At 50.1% G+C, this 17,190-nt stretch overlaps 1 protein-coding gene across 7 annotated transcripts in view; it reads left to right on the forward strand.

Moving 5' to 3' along the window:
* TOX2 (TOX high mobility group box family member 2) overlaps positions 1 to 16,854 on the forward strand; it is a 134,282-nt gene extending 117,428 nt beyond the window's left edge. For 6 of the 7 annotated variants that reach the window (XM_029918592.1, XM_029918595.1, XM_029918596.1 and 3 more), the window contains 6 exons: positions 8,375 to 8,614; positions 10,907 to 11,134; positions 11,580 to 11,660; positions 12,322 to 12,717; positions 13,402 to 13,532; positions 15,906 to 16,854. In XM_029918592.1, the coding sequence (XP_029774452.1) occupies positions 8,375 to 8,614; positions 10,907 to 11,134; positions 11,580 to 11,660; positions 12,322 to 12,717; positions 13,402 to 13,532; positions 15,906 to 15,942 (1,113 nt within the window). In that variant the 3' untranslated portion in view covers positions 15,943 to 16,854. The remainder of the gene's footprint in view (positions 1 to 8,374; positions 8,615 to 10,906; positions 11,135 to 11,579; positions 11,661 to 12,321; positions 12,718 to 13,401; positions 13,533 to 15,905) is intronic. The other variant, XM_029918590.1, reaches the window with a different exon arrangement.
* Positions 16,855 to 17,190: the final 336 nt, after the last annotated feature.

The following is a 17,190-nucleotide window of genomic DNA, read 5'->3' on the forward strand; positions in this document are numbered from 1 at the left end:
GGGGAACAGCCTGGTGGGGGGTGGGAGGACAGGCAATGAAACAGGAGAGCTGAGAGATGGCAGTGGCTTGGGCGGGAGAAGGTGCGTGCGGGACTTAGGATTCGCTGCAGAGGCTGAGCCGGCACAGGGGTGTCTGGGGCAGGAGAGGGTGTAAGGGACACGGAGAAATCAAGGTTGGTGCCCAGGTGTGGGGCTTGGTGACGCAGACTGAAGGAGAATCAGGTTCCATTTTCAACATGGAAAGTTTGCCGTGCTTGTGGGGCCTCCAGGGAAGACTCAGCAAGGCAGTGGAACGGAGGTGTTTGGGGCCAGCCGGAGATCAGGGGACCGATCCTGTCTTATTTCAGGAGGCGTCACAGAACCAGCTAAGTGACGTGGAGGCCAGCCCCCTTCCCAGACTTCCCAGAGCCTAGTACATTCCAGTTCAACACGATGTTTTGAAGAGCCCCTGTTTATTATTACTATAATTATTATTATTATTTGCTTTGGATCTGTTTTTGCAAAAAGAAAATATTACAGATATAAATTAAGCAGACTTTGGTATCTATCTTTTCCTGATTTTCCTGTTTTTAATGCTTTTACTACATTTTTATATGTCCTTAAACATTTTATTGTTTTATTTTCTGTTTTGAACATGGACATTAAGGTATTATACCACATTGATCCTTCTGAAACGCTTTTTATTCATTATTGTTTCTGAGTTCATCCACCTCACTGGCAGATGTGGCTGTAAATCATTCCCTCTAACTGTGTTCAGAATTCTGTTATGTGAATCTATCATGGATCTTCACCATTTCCTAGTTGGTGAACATTCACACCATTTCCAGTTTTTCCGGAATTTAGAAAATGCTATAGTAATGATCATCTTTATTATAATATATAATTTTTAAAAGGTAACTTCATGACTGTCATGTAAATATGAAATGAAGACATGTCCATTTATTTAACTCCTTAATTAATGAGAAAGCCAATAATACATTACAATTGGCTCAGAGGAGAATCTGATGAATAGACATATTTATTGGCAAACAAGAATGTTAAAATAAATTTTGTAATAAATGTAAAACTGGTTGATATCTATGGCTATCCTTCTCTGGATATCCATGATATCTGTGGAGCAACAGAATACTGTTGGTGGAATCAACATTTATTTTCAACAGACAACATTTATTTTCATTTAAAAAATTTTTTTAATGTTTTTTATTTATTTTTGAGAGACAGAGAGAGAGACAGCATGAGCAGGGGAGGGTCAGAGAGAGAGGGAGATACAGAATCTGAAGCAGGCTTCAGGCTCTGAGCTAGCTGTCAGCACAGAGCCCGACGTGGGGCTCGAACCCACGAACCGTGAGATCATGACCTGATCCGAAGCCGGACGCTTAACCAACTGAGTCACCCAGGCGCCCCTATTTTCATTTTTATGGACAAGAATCAGTTGCATTCCACCTCATACCCACTAAGATGGCTACTATAAAAAACAAGTTCCAAGTGGTGGTCAGGAAGTGGAGAAATTGGAACCTCGTGTACTATTGGTGGGAATGTAAAATGGTGCAGCGACTATAGAAAACAATATGGCAGTTCTTCAAAAATTAAAAGTAGAATTACTGTGGGGTGCCTGGGTGGCTCAGTCAGTTAAGCGTCTCACTTCAGCTCAGGTCATGATCTCGCGGTTCATGGGTTTGAGCCCCACATCGGGCTCCATGCTGACAGCTCAGAGCCTGGAGCCTGCTTTGGATCCTGTGTCTTTCTCTCTGCCCCTCCCCCACTTGTGCTTTGTCTCTCTTTCAAAAATAAAACATTAAAATAGCTTTTTTTAAAAATTAGAATTACTGTATGATCCAGCAACTCTATTTCTGGGTGTATACCCCAAATAATTGAAAGCAGGGTCCTGAAAAGATATTTAAATGCCCATGTTCACAGCAACATTATTCACAACAGCCAAAATGTGGAAGCAACGCAAGTGTCCATCAATAGATGAATGGATAAATGCAGTGTCCACATATGATGGAATTATATTCAGCCTTTAAAAGGAAGGGAAGTCATAAAAGACTCTGAAATACAAAGAACAAACAGGATTGATGGGGGAGTGGGAGAGAGGGGAAAATGGGCGATGGGCATGGAGGAGGGCTCTTGTTGGGATGGGCACTGGGGGTTGTAAGTAAGCGATGAACTACGGGAACCTACCCCCGAACCAAGAGCACACTTTACACACTGTGTGTGAGCCAACTTGATAATAAATTATATTTTAAAAAATAGAAAAAAAATAGAAAAAATAATAAAAGGAGGGAGAGTCTGGTAGAGGGAACAACATGGATGAATCTTGAGGACATTTGGTGAAATAAGCTCGTCACAGAAGAACAAATGCCGTGTGATTCCACTTACAGGAGATGCCTAAGGTAGTCAGATTCATAGACTAGTAGTCAAATGTCACCTTAGTAAATGGTGGTTGCCGGGTGGCAGGGAGGGAAGAATAGCAAGTGATTGTTTTATAGGTAGAGTGGCAGTTTTGCAAGATGGAAAGAGCCTTGGAGGTAGATGGTGGGGTTGGCCACACAACAATGGGAAATGAACTGTACTCTTAAAATTGGCTAAGGTGGTAAATTGTATGTTGTGTATATTTTACCACACTGGAAAAAATTTTAATGATAAAAAAAAGATGCGCTTATTTCATTTTTCTTACAAAGTTGTAAAATAGCCTAGTCAAAGACAAAGGCACACATTCCTGTAGAAACAGATAACCCAGAGGCCCAGGAGCCAATGCTCAGCATTCTGTCGGAAGGACAATCATTTGCCCATTCTAATGTCTTTGAGATTTATCCGGCAGTATTTATTTCTTCTTGTGCATCTGGGGATGTTCTTTATAATAAATATCTTGGAATAGAATTGCTAGGTTACAGGATTGCATGGCTTCAGCATACCTGGGTATTATCAGATTGCTTCCTGAAGTGTTTACCTTACTAGCTTACACTCCAACAGCAGTAGAAATAGAAACGCAAATGGCCACTAAACTTATGCAAAGGCATTCAACCTCTCTCATAATCAGAACAGTGCAAATTAGAACAAGTTTGAGAGCATTTCGCACTTTGCAGATTTGCAAAAATTCAGAAGTCTGCCACTATCAAATGTTGGCAATATATGAAATTACAGAGTCAGTAATACCTGGTTGAAGAATTCTAAGCTTGCTGCTAGGAAGGAAAAAGAAAAAGCAAGTCCTAAACACAGAACCCCAAGGCCATTTCGCCCTTGAGGAAATAATGTCAGACTCTTGTTTAAGATTCAGGGAAGGAAGGGTATGTACACACTCCAGTGGAAAGAGGGATGTTTAGAGAAGAGATTTTAAATCTTTTGGCTCTTTATTTTCTTGAGAATTAAATTTTTTTCCAGCTTTAATGAGATAGTACTAACATTTAACGTATATTATTTAAGGTATACCACGTGATGGTTTGATTCCTGTAAATATTTTGTGAAATTATTATTACAGGAAGGTGAGTTACTACCTGCATCCCCTCACATAATTACCTTTGTGTGTGTGGTGATAACCGTAGAGGTCTCCATTCCTAACAACTTCCAAGTGTACAGTACGGCATTGTCAAGGATAATCCCCGTGCTATACATTAGGTCCCCAGAACTTACCCATGCTGTAGTCGGAAGTTCGTGCCCTTTGACCACCTTCATGCATTTCCCAGCCCTTAGCCCTGGAAACCACCATCTCCTCTCTGTTTCTTCGAGTTTGGCTTTTTTAGACCCCACTTGAGCAAGAGCACAGTCTTTGTCTTTCTCTGTTTGACTTACGTCACTTGGTATAAGGCCCATCCATATTGTTGCAGAAGGCAGAGCTCCTTCGTTCTTGTGGCGAATAACATCATACATACAATCCACATTTTCTCTGTCTGCTCATCTGTTCCGAGACATTCGGGTTGTTTCCATGCCTTGGCTCTGGTAAGTAATGCCGAAGTGAACACGGGGACACTGACGATCTCCGCAGGGTAGTGATTTCATTCCTTTTGGATCAATACCCAGAAGTGGGATTGCTGGTTCACAGGGTAGTTGTGTTTTTAGTTTTTCTTTTTTTTTAAATAATTTAATTTTTTTTAATGTTTTATTTATTTTTGATACAGAGAGAGACAGAGCATGAGAGGGGGAGGGGCAGAGAGGAAGGAAACACAGAACCGGAAGCAGGCTCCAGGCTCTGAGCTAGCTGTCAGCACAGAGCCGTGTCGGGGCTAGAACCCACGACCATGAGATCTGACCTGAGCCGAAGCCGGAGGCTTAACCGACTGAGCCACCCAGGCGCCCCTGTTTTTAGTTTTTCAAGGAGCCTCCAGACTGTTTTCCACAGAGTGTCTGCTCCAGTTTACATTCCCACCAAGAGTGCACAAGGGTTCCCTTTTCTCACAGCCTCACCAACACTTTGATCTCAGATCTTGTTGATGAGACCCGCTCTAACAGGTGTGGGGTGGTGCCTCATTGTGGGTTTGATTTGCCTTTCCCTGATGTGAGTGACGTTGGGTACCTCTTCGTGTACCTGTTGGCCATTCGTATGGCCAAAGTATCTATTCAAGTTCTTTGCCCGTTTTTAAATTGAATTCTTTGTAAAAGTTTCTACCCTTTGGAATAGTTCACTTGAAGTCTCTTTTTCAGGCTTCTTTATGGTTAACAGAACAATAAAATATAGATTTCACAATATATTGTATTAAGAAATCAGAACCAAAATCTACTCCAAACTGTCAGCACAAAGCCCAAACCCACAAACTGTGCTTTTCACAAGATGCACACTTAAAGTATGCAGGACCATAATAAAACAGTGGGAAAATAGAGGTACTGATCACAGGTGAAGTTGGATCTAAAATAAAAACATTAATTGAGGCAAAGATACTGTTTTTTTATTAAAAAGGAAAAGCCATCATGAAAATACAGCATTCTGGAACCTTTATGGGGATGTATAGTGTCACGTCAGCAGATGTGAAGAAACCTGTTTAAATTCCATAGAAACTGAAGGGCGCACAGTAGCAGTGGGAGCTGCTTCCATTCCTTTTTCTTGAAATCTCACAGCTGGAATAGTCAGAACAGTTGATTGAAGAGACACAGAGAAAATGTGTATATTGGAGCATAAACACGATTTCAGATGCACATGAACATTTTACAGAAACTGCTCATGTCCTAAGCCGTAATGAAAACCCCAATACCAAAAAAGATAAAATTCTAGGAGTCCTGTTTTCTGGCCATAATAACAAAAGAATACACTAAATGAAGCCTCTTCTCCAAATAAGTTTAGGTTTAAAAAAGCCCCTTCAGTTGTAGAATAGATATTTTTTTAATTTGGGGGGGGGTAGGCGAAAGAGCCTCAAGCAGGCTCGGGCATGCTCAGCGCTGAGCCCAACGTGGGGCTGGATCCCAGGATCATGACCTAAGCCGAAATCAAGAGTGGGATGCCCAACTGACTGAGCCCCTAGGTGCCCCATAGAATTAAAAAAATTTTTTTTAATATTTATTTTTGAGAGAGAGATGGAGACAGAGAGTGAGTGGGGGAGGGGCAGAGAGAGAGGGAGACACAGAATTGGAAACAGGCTCCAGGCTCCAAACTGTCAGCACAGAGCCTAACGTGGGCCCAAGCCCACAAACTGTGAGATCACGGCCTGAGCCAAAGCCAGACACTTAACCAACTGAGTCATCCAGGCACTGCCCGCCCCCCCAGACTATTTTTTAAAATATCATTTTACATACATACAGTTAAAATGCTCCTCGGGGGGAAAAATCATGGTTATAGAGCAGCGGTTCTCAACTCCAGCACGACATTTTAGGGTACATAATCCTTTGGGGGATTGGAGGGGGCGTTCTACACATTGTAGGACATTTAGCATCATCCCTGACCTCTACCTGCTAGATGCTAGTAGCACCAACTACACACGCGCACACGCACACACACACACAGCAGTTGTGAAAACCATAGATGTCACTAGACATTGCCAGATTTCTCAGCAAATGGTCGCTGTCTGGACCTCTGCCCTAGATAGTAATTTTATTAGAAAAGAAAATCTTGAGGGGCTCCTGAGTGACTCAGCTTGTTAAGCATCTGACTCTGGATTTCAGCTCAAGTCATGATCTCCTGGTTCATGAGTTCAAGCCCTGCATTGGGCTCTGTGCAAACAGCACAGAGCCTGCTCAGGATTTGCGCTCTCTCTCTGTCTCTCTCTGCCTCTCCCCTGTTTGTGCTTTCTCTCTCAAAATAAATAAATAATTAAAAAAGAAAAATGTGAAAGCAAGTAAATTATTTAATTTGAAAAGCTATATAAAATGCAACTTATGATACCTGAGGTCAATAGTAATAGAGGGGAAAGCAAAATGTAATAAGAAGAAAACTTATCACATTGATTTTTTTAAATATAAGAACTGGTTCTTTGGGTAGATAGCTAAAACACATAAGCTTTTGAGAAGATTTTTTTTTAAAAAAGCAACATGCATTCGCAGTATTGTAATTAGGAATGGAGATTGAACTACAAAAACTATAGAGTAGGTTAAAAATATCATAGCATTATCCCAGTTAGATGCTGTAAATGTTAAAATGTGGACAAAGGAGACAGTTGAAGTATATATGTATGTAACTTACCAGAATTAACTAAAGAAAATATGGAAACTAAAGTAGCCACAGAAAATATTATGAAAATCAGTCTTCCAAAAAGCACATAACACTAATGCCAGCATTTACCAAAGACGATCCCCCAAAGAATGGAAATAAGAAACTGAAAAAGAAAGTTCCTCAGAACTGAGGACACACCAGACAAAATCAAACAAACACACACATCCAGACAGGATGGCGATGTTCCGACCAGATTCCACTGAGTTCAAGGCAAAAGGAGGCCTTGAATAATATTGTTTATAATAATATTAACATTCATGGGGCACCTGGGTGGCTCAGTCAGTTAAGTATCCAATGCTTGGTTTGGGGTCTGGTCACAGTCTCCTGGTTTGTGAGTTTGAGCCTCGCATTGGGCTCTCCGCTGACAGTGCAGAGCCGGCTTAGGATTCTCCCTTCCCCTCTCTCTGCCTCTCTCAAAATAAATAAATAAACCTTTTTAAAAATTCATAAAAAAACACTCAATCCATAATGAAAACATCATTGGCCATTTTCTTTTTCCAATAAAAACCAACATCCGGCTCTGGGCCGACAGCTCAGAGCCTGGAGTTTGCTTCAGATTCTGTGTCTCCCTCTCTCTCTCTCTGCCCCTCCCCAACTCATGCTCTGTCTCTCTCCCTCTCTCAAGAATATTTTTAAAAAATTTTTTAATTAGAAAAAAATAAATTTGATTCTGAGGAGAAAAAACCTCCCACATAATAAAATGGGAAATCCATGAACTTGCCTAATGAAGAGAACATGGGAGGAAAACACAGCTATTCGATGTCAGAAATTACAAAAGGAAAATAACCACAGTTGCAAAGGAAATAAAAATAGGGGTGTCTGGCTGGCTCAGTCGGTGGAGCATGTGGTTCTTGATCTCAGGGTTGTGGGTTCAAGCCCCACATTGGGTGTAGAAATTACTTAAAAATAAAATCTTTTAAAAAATAATAAATAAAAATAATCATAAGAGTATGCAAGTTGTCATGCCTCACCCAACAGTGTGTGCATGTATATAAAATATTTAGGAGAAAAGAACACACTGTTCTACAGACGTATTTAGTATGAGAAATGCTTGCATATAAAAATCAGGAGCTTTCTTACATTCCAAAAATAACCAGTTAGAAATACCACAGGGAAGATTTGATAAGAAAATTACTGACTTAGAGAAAGAAAAGCACAAAGTTTTTTTAAGGGGTTTATTTATTCTATGTATTGAACAAACCCTTATACACAATATATGGCTTACTAGGTGCCAGGCACATTTTGTCTTATCCAACCCTAGAAGGTAGTTTTAATTATTATCTGCATTTTTTTGGATGAAGAAACTGAGCACAGAGAGGTTAAATAACTTGGCCAAGGTCACCCAGTTTACAAGTGGCTGAACCGGGATTCAAAACACCAGCCAGCCTCCAGCACCGGGGCTCTTTGCTGTAGCGCCACCTAGTGAGTAAATGAAGAGACACACCGTGTTCCAGGAGGGAAGACTTCGGATCGTAAAATGATCAATTCACCGCTGGCTGAGCTCTCTGGCAAGGGCTGCACTGCTGCTGACCGTCTGTCCGGGGTGAATGTCAACAGAAGGCAAACTGTCAGGGAGCTGTAGGCTGCCCCTGGGTGCACCGAATCTCAGCCCCGTGCCTCCCACCCCCCAGAGACTGGGGAAGCCCAGCTACGAGTGGAGGCGCTCTGAGGCCCACCTGCAGGTGTGACGGTGGCAGGCAGGTCCTCCCTAACTCACAATGCCCTGCCCTCTTCTCTTAGATCCAGGAGATGGTCCACTCGGAGGTTGCTGCCTATGACTCTGGCCGGCCAGGACCCCTGCTGGGCCGCCCGGCGATGCTGGCCAGCCACATGAGTGCCCTCAGCCAGTCCCAGCTCATCTCTCAGATGGGCATTCGGAGTGGCATCGCCCACAGCTCCCCATCACCCCCAGGGAGCAAGTCAGCAACGCCGTCTCCCTCCAGTTCAACCCAGGAGGAGGAGTCAGAAGCGCATTTCAAGGTAGGGAGGGTGGAGGTGCAGAGCCGGAAGATACCACCCTGACAGCAGGTGGGTGGGCCCTGCATGGAAATTGGCACCGCCTACCTCTAGGCAAACTAGAAGGGTCTAACTGTACCCTTCCCCGGAAAACACAGAGGAGGAAAATCAGCCGGTAGAACAGGGCCCACTGCCTGGACCGCCTGGACAGTGGAGATGGTATGCTTGAAATTTGGGATTTCTGGCTTTAGCTGCTTAATTTGCTGAGCGGACTTGACAAGATCCTCAGGGTCACATCTTAGGGCCACGCTAGCCTTTTAGGAGAAAATATTCTGACAAAAACGAGTGGTCCAGCAGAAGGCATCTCTGAGCTGCGCTAACCACAGGATGGGGCACTAAAAATGAACACCACCACCCCAGCACCTGGAGACATAGCCCCCCAACATCCCTGGGGTCACAGGTGGTCCTGCCTCTAAAGAACAGGTGAGGGGGGACAGGTCACCAGCTGTCCAGGCTTGTCCTTTCTTTGCACTGACACATCTCCCTGGCTGTTGGAAAGCATCTTGTTTTCCCTGGGCCAAAAACAGAGCACCAGAAAGGCCAGGGATGAAAGCGGTCACCGGGAGTCTCCCAGTGAGCCCGTGGCAGAATCTAAACTTGACCTCACACCTCCCGCCTCCCTTCTTTCTTCCTCTCACCCCTTTCCACATGGTGGCCTTGCAGCAGACGCCTGGGGGCAGGACCCATGGCACCCATGCCCTCTAGCAGAGACCCTGACCGCCTGGGCTTGGCGGCATGGGTAGGGCACCTCTGAATCTGGTCCAGCTTCATCCTCAGGATAACTTGGTCTCTACCATAGGCCAGGCAGGAACAGTTTTTCTTTTATTGTTTTTATTGAACAGACACTTGGGGCCAGACAGTGTCCTAAGCACATAACAAATATTAATTCATGTAATCCTCACGACAGTCCTCCATGGTCCATCATCTCCAGTTGGCCGATGGGAAAACTGAGGCCCAGAGAGGTTACATAACTTATCCAGCATCACCCAAGCAGGATTCATGCCAAAGTGGCTGCAGTCTGTCTCCAGCAGATGTGCTCTTGGCCCCCTGTAGTGCCCCGTCGGCTCAGCTCCCCCTCATTCACAAGGTGTATCCGCATCCCTTATCCTGCCAGAGCCTGGCCTCGGGCGGGCACCCAGGCTCGGAGGGCGTCCAGCGGCAGAGAGAGGTAGGAACACATCCAGCAGTGCTCCAACTGTCCCTCACCTGTCCTGAATCTTGTCCAGTGGCCCTCAGTTTCCCTATAAATTCCCAGTGTCACCTTCATCTGCTTGGTGCCGAGTGACAGTCCTCACTGCAGGATCCAGAGCCTTTGGCCAAAGTTCCTGGTCCCTCCTGTGTGGCCTAAGGGGTCCTATTGCTGACCTGCTGAGGTCTGTGGTGAGCATCCCCATTCTGTTCCCGTCACAAGCCCTAAATCTGACACCCACGGGGTCGCAGTCCTGGAGGCTGATTGCTCCGAAGGCAATGAGTCACATAACCCCCTTCCCATCCAGCCATTTCACAGGGACCCCGGGACTATGCCCCCTGCCCCAAGTTGCACACCTGAAAATTGGCAGGGGACCCTGATCTTTTGTGACTAAGGATCATCTTTGGGGATGACTTGTGATCACAAGAAAGGAGAGCTGTTAAGAGAAATAGATATGAAACATGGAAATCGGGTCCTGAGCAACGCTGCAGGCTCATTCAGTGGTGTACCACAGCGGCGTCCAGCAGAATCACCCGGTCCCCTGGGGGAATGTGCCGCTGTTGTGATTTATTACTCAGGATCGTTTAGGGGATTTTACACTCTGTGAAGTTAGATGTGAACGTGCGAACGAAGTGGTAGAGATGTAAACAACTTTTGTCTGATTACAAGGCAAATTAATTTTTCCCTGTAGAGATGCAAATGACTTCTGCCCCGTAGACAGAATTAAAAGCCCCCAAAGCGATCGTTTCATTGCTCCGTAGGGCAGAGTTTCACTCGTATTTCTTTGAATCAACTTTGTCGCCTTGCTGACTCTCATTAATGAGTTCGACACAGACGGCGGGGTTCCCAGCTCCTACCTGGGCTGTGTGTATGCCTGTTGCCTCCCTCACCTAGAGAGTGGGGAGCATGACCGCGAGTTCAAGCCCAGGTGTGCCCATGCGGGCACAGAGTCAGACAGGGAGGCGGTGGGGTGCTGTGGTCGGTCCCCTCTGCCTCAGGCTGGGCTGGACAACCTTCGACAGATGCCTCTGGCGTCTTTGTTTTTCTGACTCTTCTTACCTGCACAGATGTCCGGAGAGAAGAGACCCTCGGCTGACCCAGGAAAAAAGACCAAGAACCCAAAGAAGAAGAAGAAGAAGGACCCCAACGAGCCCCAGAAGCCTGTGTCGGCCTATGCACTCTTCTTCAGAGACACTCAGGCCGCCATCAAGGGACAGAACCCCAGTGCCACCTTTGGGGATGTGTCCAAAATCGTGGCCTCTATGTGGGACAGCTTGGGAGAGGAGCAGAAGCAGGTGAGTCTCTGTCCCTTTTGGGACCATCCCCCGAGGCATTGCAGCCCTGGAGCCAGTGACAGACTTGGAAAGTCTGAAACCAGGAAGACGCTCTTACAGAGGTCTTTCCTGGACTCAGTTTGCCCATCTGTAAGCTGGGAAGCTATTCCAGTTCTGCCGTTTGCCAGCTGCATTCACTAGTGACTTAATCATTCTGGATTTCGGCTTCCTCGTCTGTAAAACAAGAATAAGCATCTCCGTCCATCTTGTCCCTCCAACTGTACGAGTCTGGAGTCCAGGCCAGAGCTTCCCCTCCCACAGACCATGTGCCCATGGCCCCTGCCGAGGGCATCCAGGGTGGATAGGGAGCAGAGCCAGCTTCTAGGCAGATTCCGGCCACCTGCTGCGGGACCCCGGGCTGATGACTGAGCTGTCCCCAGTGTTATCCATGTCTTGGATCTTTCAGGCCTACAAGAGGAAGACTGAAGCAGCAAAGAAGGAATATCTGAAGGCTCTGGCAGCCTACAGGGCTAGCCTCGTATCCAAGGTAACACCCTGGACCGGGACCTGGCCCTGATAAGGGTGGCACCACCCAAGGGATAGAGCAAGAACTGAGGCCCACAGGAAAGGTCAACACTATAGTTTCTGGAGAGGATGGATAAGACCAATGTGGTCACTTCTCTGTGTACCTACTGTGTGCTGCGTTCATGCTGGGCCTTAACATGCATCTCGTTGCATTTAATTCTTCCAACGAGAACCTAGCATTCAGTGAGGTGAAGCAACTTGCTGGACTTGATAAGTGTAGGGGCGCCATCTGGAAGCTATCACAGAGGGCATGGCAGGTGGGTTAGGCCGTAAAGGGTCAAGTGGAGGGGTGTTCCAATCTGAGGGGACAGCACATGCAAAGGCCGTAGCGGAGCATACATAGAGGATGGCCCAGCTGGCTGAGGCTGGCCTCACGGGCCTGGCTGAGGGGCATGGGCCTCGTGGGCAGGGGACCCCAGGGATTAATGCAGGAGGTGATTGGAGGGTCGCAGCCAAGGGTGCTGAGGACCCAGACTTTGCTCTGGTTAGCCCATAGCTCCCTGCCAAGCGGCCAGAGAGCCAGCCAGGGGCCATGGTAATGGGCTGCAGACCCAGTTGGTCTCATGGCCCAAGTTCTGGCTTATCGGTCTTTTCCGGAGTAATTGGTGTCTGTCTCCTTGCAGAGCTCCCCAGACCAGGGCGAGACCAAGGGCACTCAGGCAAACCCGCCAGCCAAAATGCTGCCCCCCAAGCAGCCCATTTATGCCATGCCGGGCCTGGCCTCCTTCCTGACGCCATCTGACCTGCAGGCCTTCCGCAGCGGGGCCTCCCCCGCCAGCCTTGCCCGGACGCTGGGCTCCAAGTCACTGCTGCCCGGCCTCAGCGCGTCCCCGCCACCGCCCCCCTCCTTCCCTCTCAGCCCCCCACTGCACCAGCAGCTGCCGCTGCCGCCCCACGCCCAGGGTGCCCTCCTCAGCCCGCCTGTCAGCATGTCTCCGGCCCCCCAGGCTCCTGTCCTCCCCACCCCCATGGCACTGCAGGTGCAGCTGGCTGTGAGCCCCTCGCCTCCAGGGCCACAGGTAAGGGGGGCCCTGCAGGGACATGCCCTTCGGGACCCCTTGTGGGGAAGGAAGGCGGTTGGGATTTCAGATACTGGCCCTGCCCCTGCAGCCTAGGCTCCTTACCTCTCTCTGAGCCTCAGTCGCCACATCTATGAAAAAGGTCTAGTATGCCTTCCGGCTGCAGCGAACAAGTGACAAGTCCCCAGACAGATGCTTCAGATTCTTAGGCTACCCCAGGCCCCCCTCTCTTCTCTGTGCATTTCTGCTCTCTAGGCCTGAAGTGGGGGGGGGGGGGGGAGGGTGACGAGAGAGGGCCATGTAGCCTCTGCCAGATCAGCCCCCAGCCCCTGACTCTCCCCAATGCCTTCAAAGTGTGACCTCACGGATTGTTCCACACACACTCTTAGGAGACTCATGGGGCTCAGCACAGTAACTCCATTTTACAGACTGGGAAACCAAGGCCAGAAAAGGAAAGGCCTCAAAAGCAAAGTCCTTCACCCCCCACCCCCTGATGCAGCTTAAAGAAGGGTTGAATTTTCCAGTAGGTGCTCCACCAGGGAGAGAGGCAGGATGGAGGTTTTGTAGAGGCCAGAGGCAGTGTCTCTGTGAACGCCCCCAGGCACATAGAGCTCCGGTTTCCTGCTCGCTGCCCGAGCACCCCGTGTCCTCCCCTTGGCTCACTGCCTGCTTTCCCCTGGGCAGGACTTCCCCCACATCTCCGAGTTCCCCAGCGGTTCCGGATCCCGATCCCCCGGCCCGTCCAATCCCCAGAGCAGCAGCGGGGACTGGGACGGCAGCTACACCAGCGCGGAGTGTGGCGTCAGCACGTGCAGGTGGGTCCTCACCCCCGGCCTCGCCGGGCCAGGCTGCCAGGGGGCGGCAGGGGAGAGGCTCTGCGGGTCACTGTTGGCCCTGTGAGAGTGCGCGGGGCTGCCCGTGGTCTTCGCGAGAAGACGCAGAACGAAGCAAGACCCCAGAAGGACTGCGCTGGTCGACACAGGGCCGCTCCCGAGACAGGGCCAGCTCCAGCCCTCCTTCCCCCTCCGTCGTTTCACCGGCGCCGCCATGTGACACTCACAGGTGGCGCACCTGTCCTCGGTCAGGTTCCCCGGAAGCAGAGCCTGATTTGGGTGCCCTGACGGTGTCAAGGGAGAGCTTGCAGGGGAAGGGAAGGCAGGGGCCAGGACAGGGCCCAGGAAGGAGCTGAGGGGGCTCAGCCACCGCCTCGATTCAGCTCGGGGCACAGACTTGGTCCGGCTGGAGGTTAGGGCTTTCTGTACCCATGTCTGTCAGCCATCGGCTCTGGGCTGCCCCAGGAGTGTGGCCCCCGGGCCAGGCAGGTCTCCCGCCCCCCGGGCAGCTCTCTGGGGAGGGCAGGAGAGGGGTTCCAGGGAGGCACGAGCAGGAAGGGCCAGTAGCCAACACTGGGAGTCGCAGACCTTACCGCCCCCCACCACTGCAGGCCAGCACCCCCTCTGGCACGCTACCCCCACCCCCACCGGTCACTTGGCTCCTCCCTCGTCCTCCGACCTCCTCTCCCATCCTGCAGTCCCAGCCTCAGCCTGTCAATGCCACGCTGACTGGCCTACCTCTAGAAGGTCTTCCTGCTCCAAGAGACAGTGACCTTTAATTTCAGAAGAGGGAACTGGGGTGCAGACGGCACCTTGTTCCTTTACCCGCTAGCCCTGACTGCCACCCCCTGGCAAGAACTGACCCCGTGGGCGACACCCGGGGCATGTAGTCCCAGCAACAGCCCCGTGCCTTGGAAGTCTGGACGGTCACATTTGGTGGCCAGGAGGCGCTCTCTGTCGCTGGGCTCCAGCGACGCTACGCCTGGCCATTGGCCTCTCTGTCCCTCCCGGCCAAGCCCGCCAGGGAGCAAGTGGGTAGGGCGCGTGCCCTGCTGCTGACGCCCTGTGCCTGGCCCCAGAGTGCGCCTGCGCGGGCAGACTGCCCAGCGGGAATTCCCGGCCCCCCACCCCCACCCGGGCAGGTGCAGACGCCCCCCCTTCCCCGCCCCGCGGGCTTCCTTCCTAAGAGTTAGCGCGTGGGGCTGGGGGCTCTGTAATGGACATTAAGGAATGTGTCCGAGCCTCCCCCCAGCATGGAGGGCACACCACAGCTGTGCCGTTTTTCTTGTGTTTTTAAGTGGAGGGAGAACTGGCTGTTAGTTTCAGGCGCACAACACAGTGATCATGTGGACTTGTGCGTCCTGGGAGAAGGTCACCAGAGTCTAGGTGTCGTTCAGACTTAGAGATCCTCTTCTTGTCCGGAGGACTTTTCAGATCTACTCTCTTCGCAGCTTTCAAGTGTGTACATTTACAAAGATACAATATTATTCACTGCAGCTACCTGCTGTACATGGTATCCCCAAGACGTGTTCATCCTCCAAGCGAAGTTTATCCACATGCCTTTTAACCCTTCACCATTTTACCCATCCCCCATCTCTGGCACCCAGCAGTCTGCTCTCAGTATCTATCAACTTGGTTTGGGGTTTGTTTAGATTCGATGTGTAAGTGAGATCATCTGATACTGGTCTTTCTCATCTTTCTCGGACATATGTCACTTGGCATAATGCCCTCAAGGACCCCCACTCTCGCAGATGGGCATCCTATTTTTTTTTAACATTTATTGATTTTTGAGAGACACAGAAAGAGTGTGTGTGAACAGGGGAGGGGCAGGGAGGGAGGGAGACACAGAATCGGAAGCAGGCTCCAGGCTCTGAGCTGTCAGTGAGCTTGAACCCACGAACCGTGAGATCATGACCTGAGCTGAAGTCAGATGCTTAACTGACTGAGCCACCCAGGCGCCCTGAGTGTCCTATTTTAAAAACACAGAAGGCACCTGCCTGCCCTCCTTGGATTCCGTGTGGAATTTTCAAATGGAAACCGACAACACAGGGACGTGAGAGCCGGGGTGTTGTTGGAACACCTTCTCTGAAGGACAGGCGCCTGCAGCCACCTTCCCCCAGTGCTGAGGACCTCGTGGTCACCAGCTGGGATCCCAGGAGGGGAGTTTGGTTCTGCCTGCTGGCCCATCAGGGAGGGGCCATTCGTCTCCAGAGGGGCAGTGCATCAGGGGTGAGGGTGAAGGCTAGTGAGCAGGTGGCCTGCTGCCCCCACCCCAGGCCCTGTGTTCAGGCCCCTGGGGGCCGAGGGTGCCTGGCTGGGCTCCCCCCGCTCTGACAGCCTCTCCTCTCTCCCCAGCCTGCTCCCCAGGGATAAATCGCTCTACCTCACCTAATCCCGCCTCCCCTCTCCTCCCTGAGGCTTGCTGGAGGGGCACTGCTCAGAGCCTGAAGGGCCCACAGCAGAAGGGAAGCCTTGGCAGGAAGCAGGGTGACCAGGAAGAGAGAGCAGCGGCACATGGACGCCCCAGGGCCACATCTCTTCCTCCACTTCACACCAGACTCTGCAGAGGCAGCCCGCCGCCCTGCCGCCGGCCCAGAGAACCTGCAGGAACCTTCTGCCCCCGACCTGCTTGCTCCAGGGTTACCGTGGACCCCGCTCCTCGCCCTGCACACCGTACTCTGTGTCTGGACGTCTGGCCCCTGCCCAGACTCCTGTGGGCCACCTCCGGAGGGGTCGCCTTCTGACAGACCCCCCAGATGCATGGCCCAGGGCTGCCCGACCACAGACGTGCACATGCGGTCTTACAGTGTGAACAAAGATTAACGTCTAAACTATTGGCTCCATGTAAGTAGTTGACTAAGTGTTTTAGAACCGTGAAGACAGCTGTGAGATTATTTTGTGGGGGAGGGGAGTAGTTTCCTTTCAAGGTGACAACCATTTTCTATGACCCTTAGCACATTTTTTTTTTAAGTTTTCTCTTACGGGGACGTGCACCAAGCAGCTGCCAAACCGTTTCCGCCAGCACCGCAGGCCCCGGGCAGCCCGTAGCCACACTTGGGGATGTTGCGCCTTTTTTTCAAATCCTATGTCGTCTATTTAAAATTGCCAACACCGACTTTGGTCTATTTATGAAGAAAAGTCGAGGACAGAAACGCAGTTGATCATCAAGCGCGCGTGGTTTCCGGGTCTGGTTTGGGTTTTGGTTCCTAGTGTTGTTCGCAGCTGTTTCGTGGCCCTGGCCAGTGCCCGTCCCGGCGCCCAGTGCTTCTCTCCATTTCTTTATAATAAAACTTCTGAAAAGCTGGGAATCAGTCTGTCTCTTTGTGCGCTTGGCAAGCCAGACGTGGGTCTTCCGGTGTGGCATTTGGTGGCAGCCCTGCCCTTGATGTCAGCGGGATCGGGTCAGGCGTCACCTGCTGCCTCCTCCCCCAGGGGGTCCGTGTGGACGACTCTGCCTCCCCGGTGTCTGTGCCACATCTGCACGAGCAGGACCGTCATGGTGCCCACACGCGGCCTGCTGGTGACGGTGGGCGTGGAGGCTGGCCACACTCACTCCCCACCTGTGTGGTGGGGGCGAGAGGTGGGTTTGGGAGCCCTGAGCATGCGTGGCACGCCTCCAAACCTGAACGTAAGGGGCAGC

Source organism: Suricata suricatta, chromosome 12 (genome assembly GCF_006229205.1).
Source record: "Suricata suricatta isolate VVHF042 chromosome 12, meerkat_22Aug2017_6uvM2_HiC, whole genome shotgun sequence".
NCBI lineage: Eukaryota > Metazoa > Chordata > Mammalia > Carnivora > Herpestidae > Suricata > Suricata suricatta.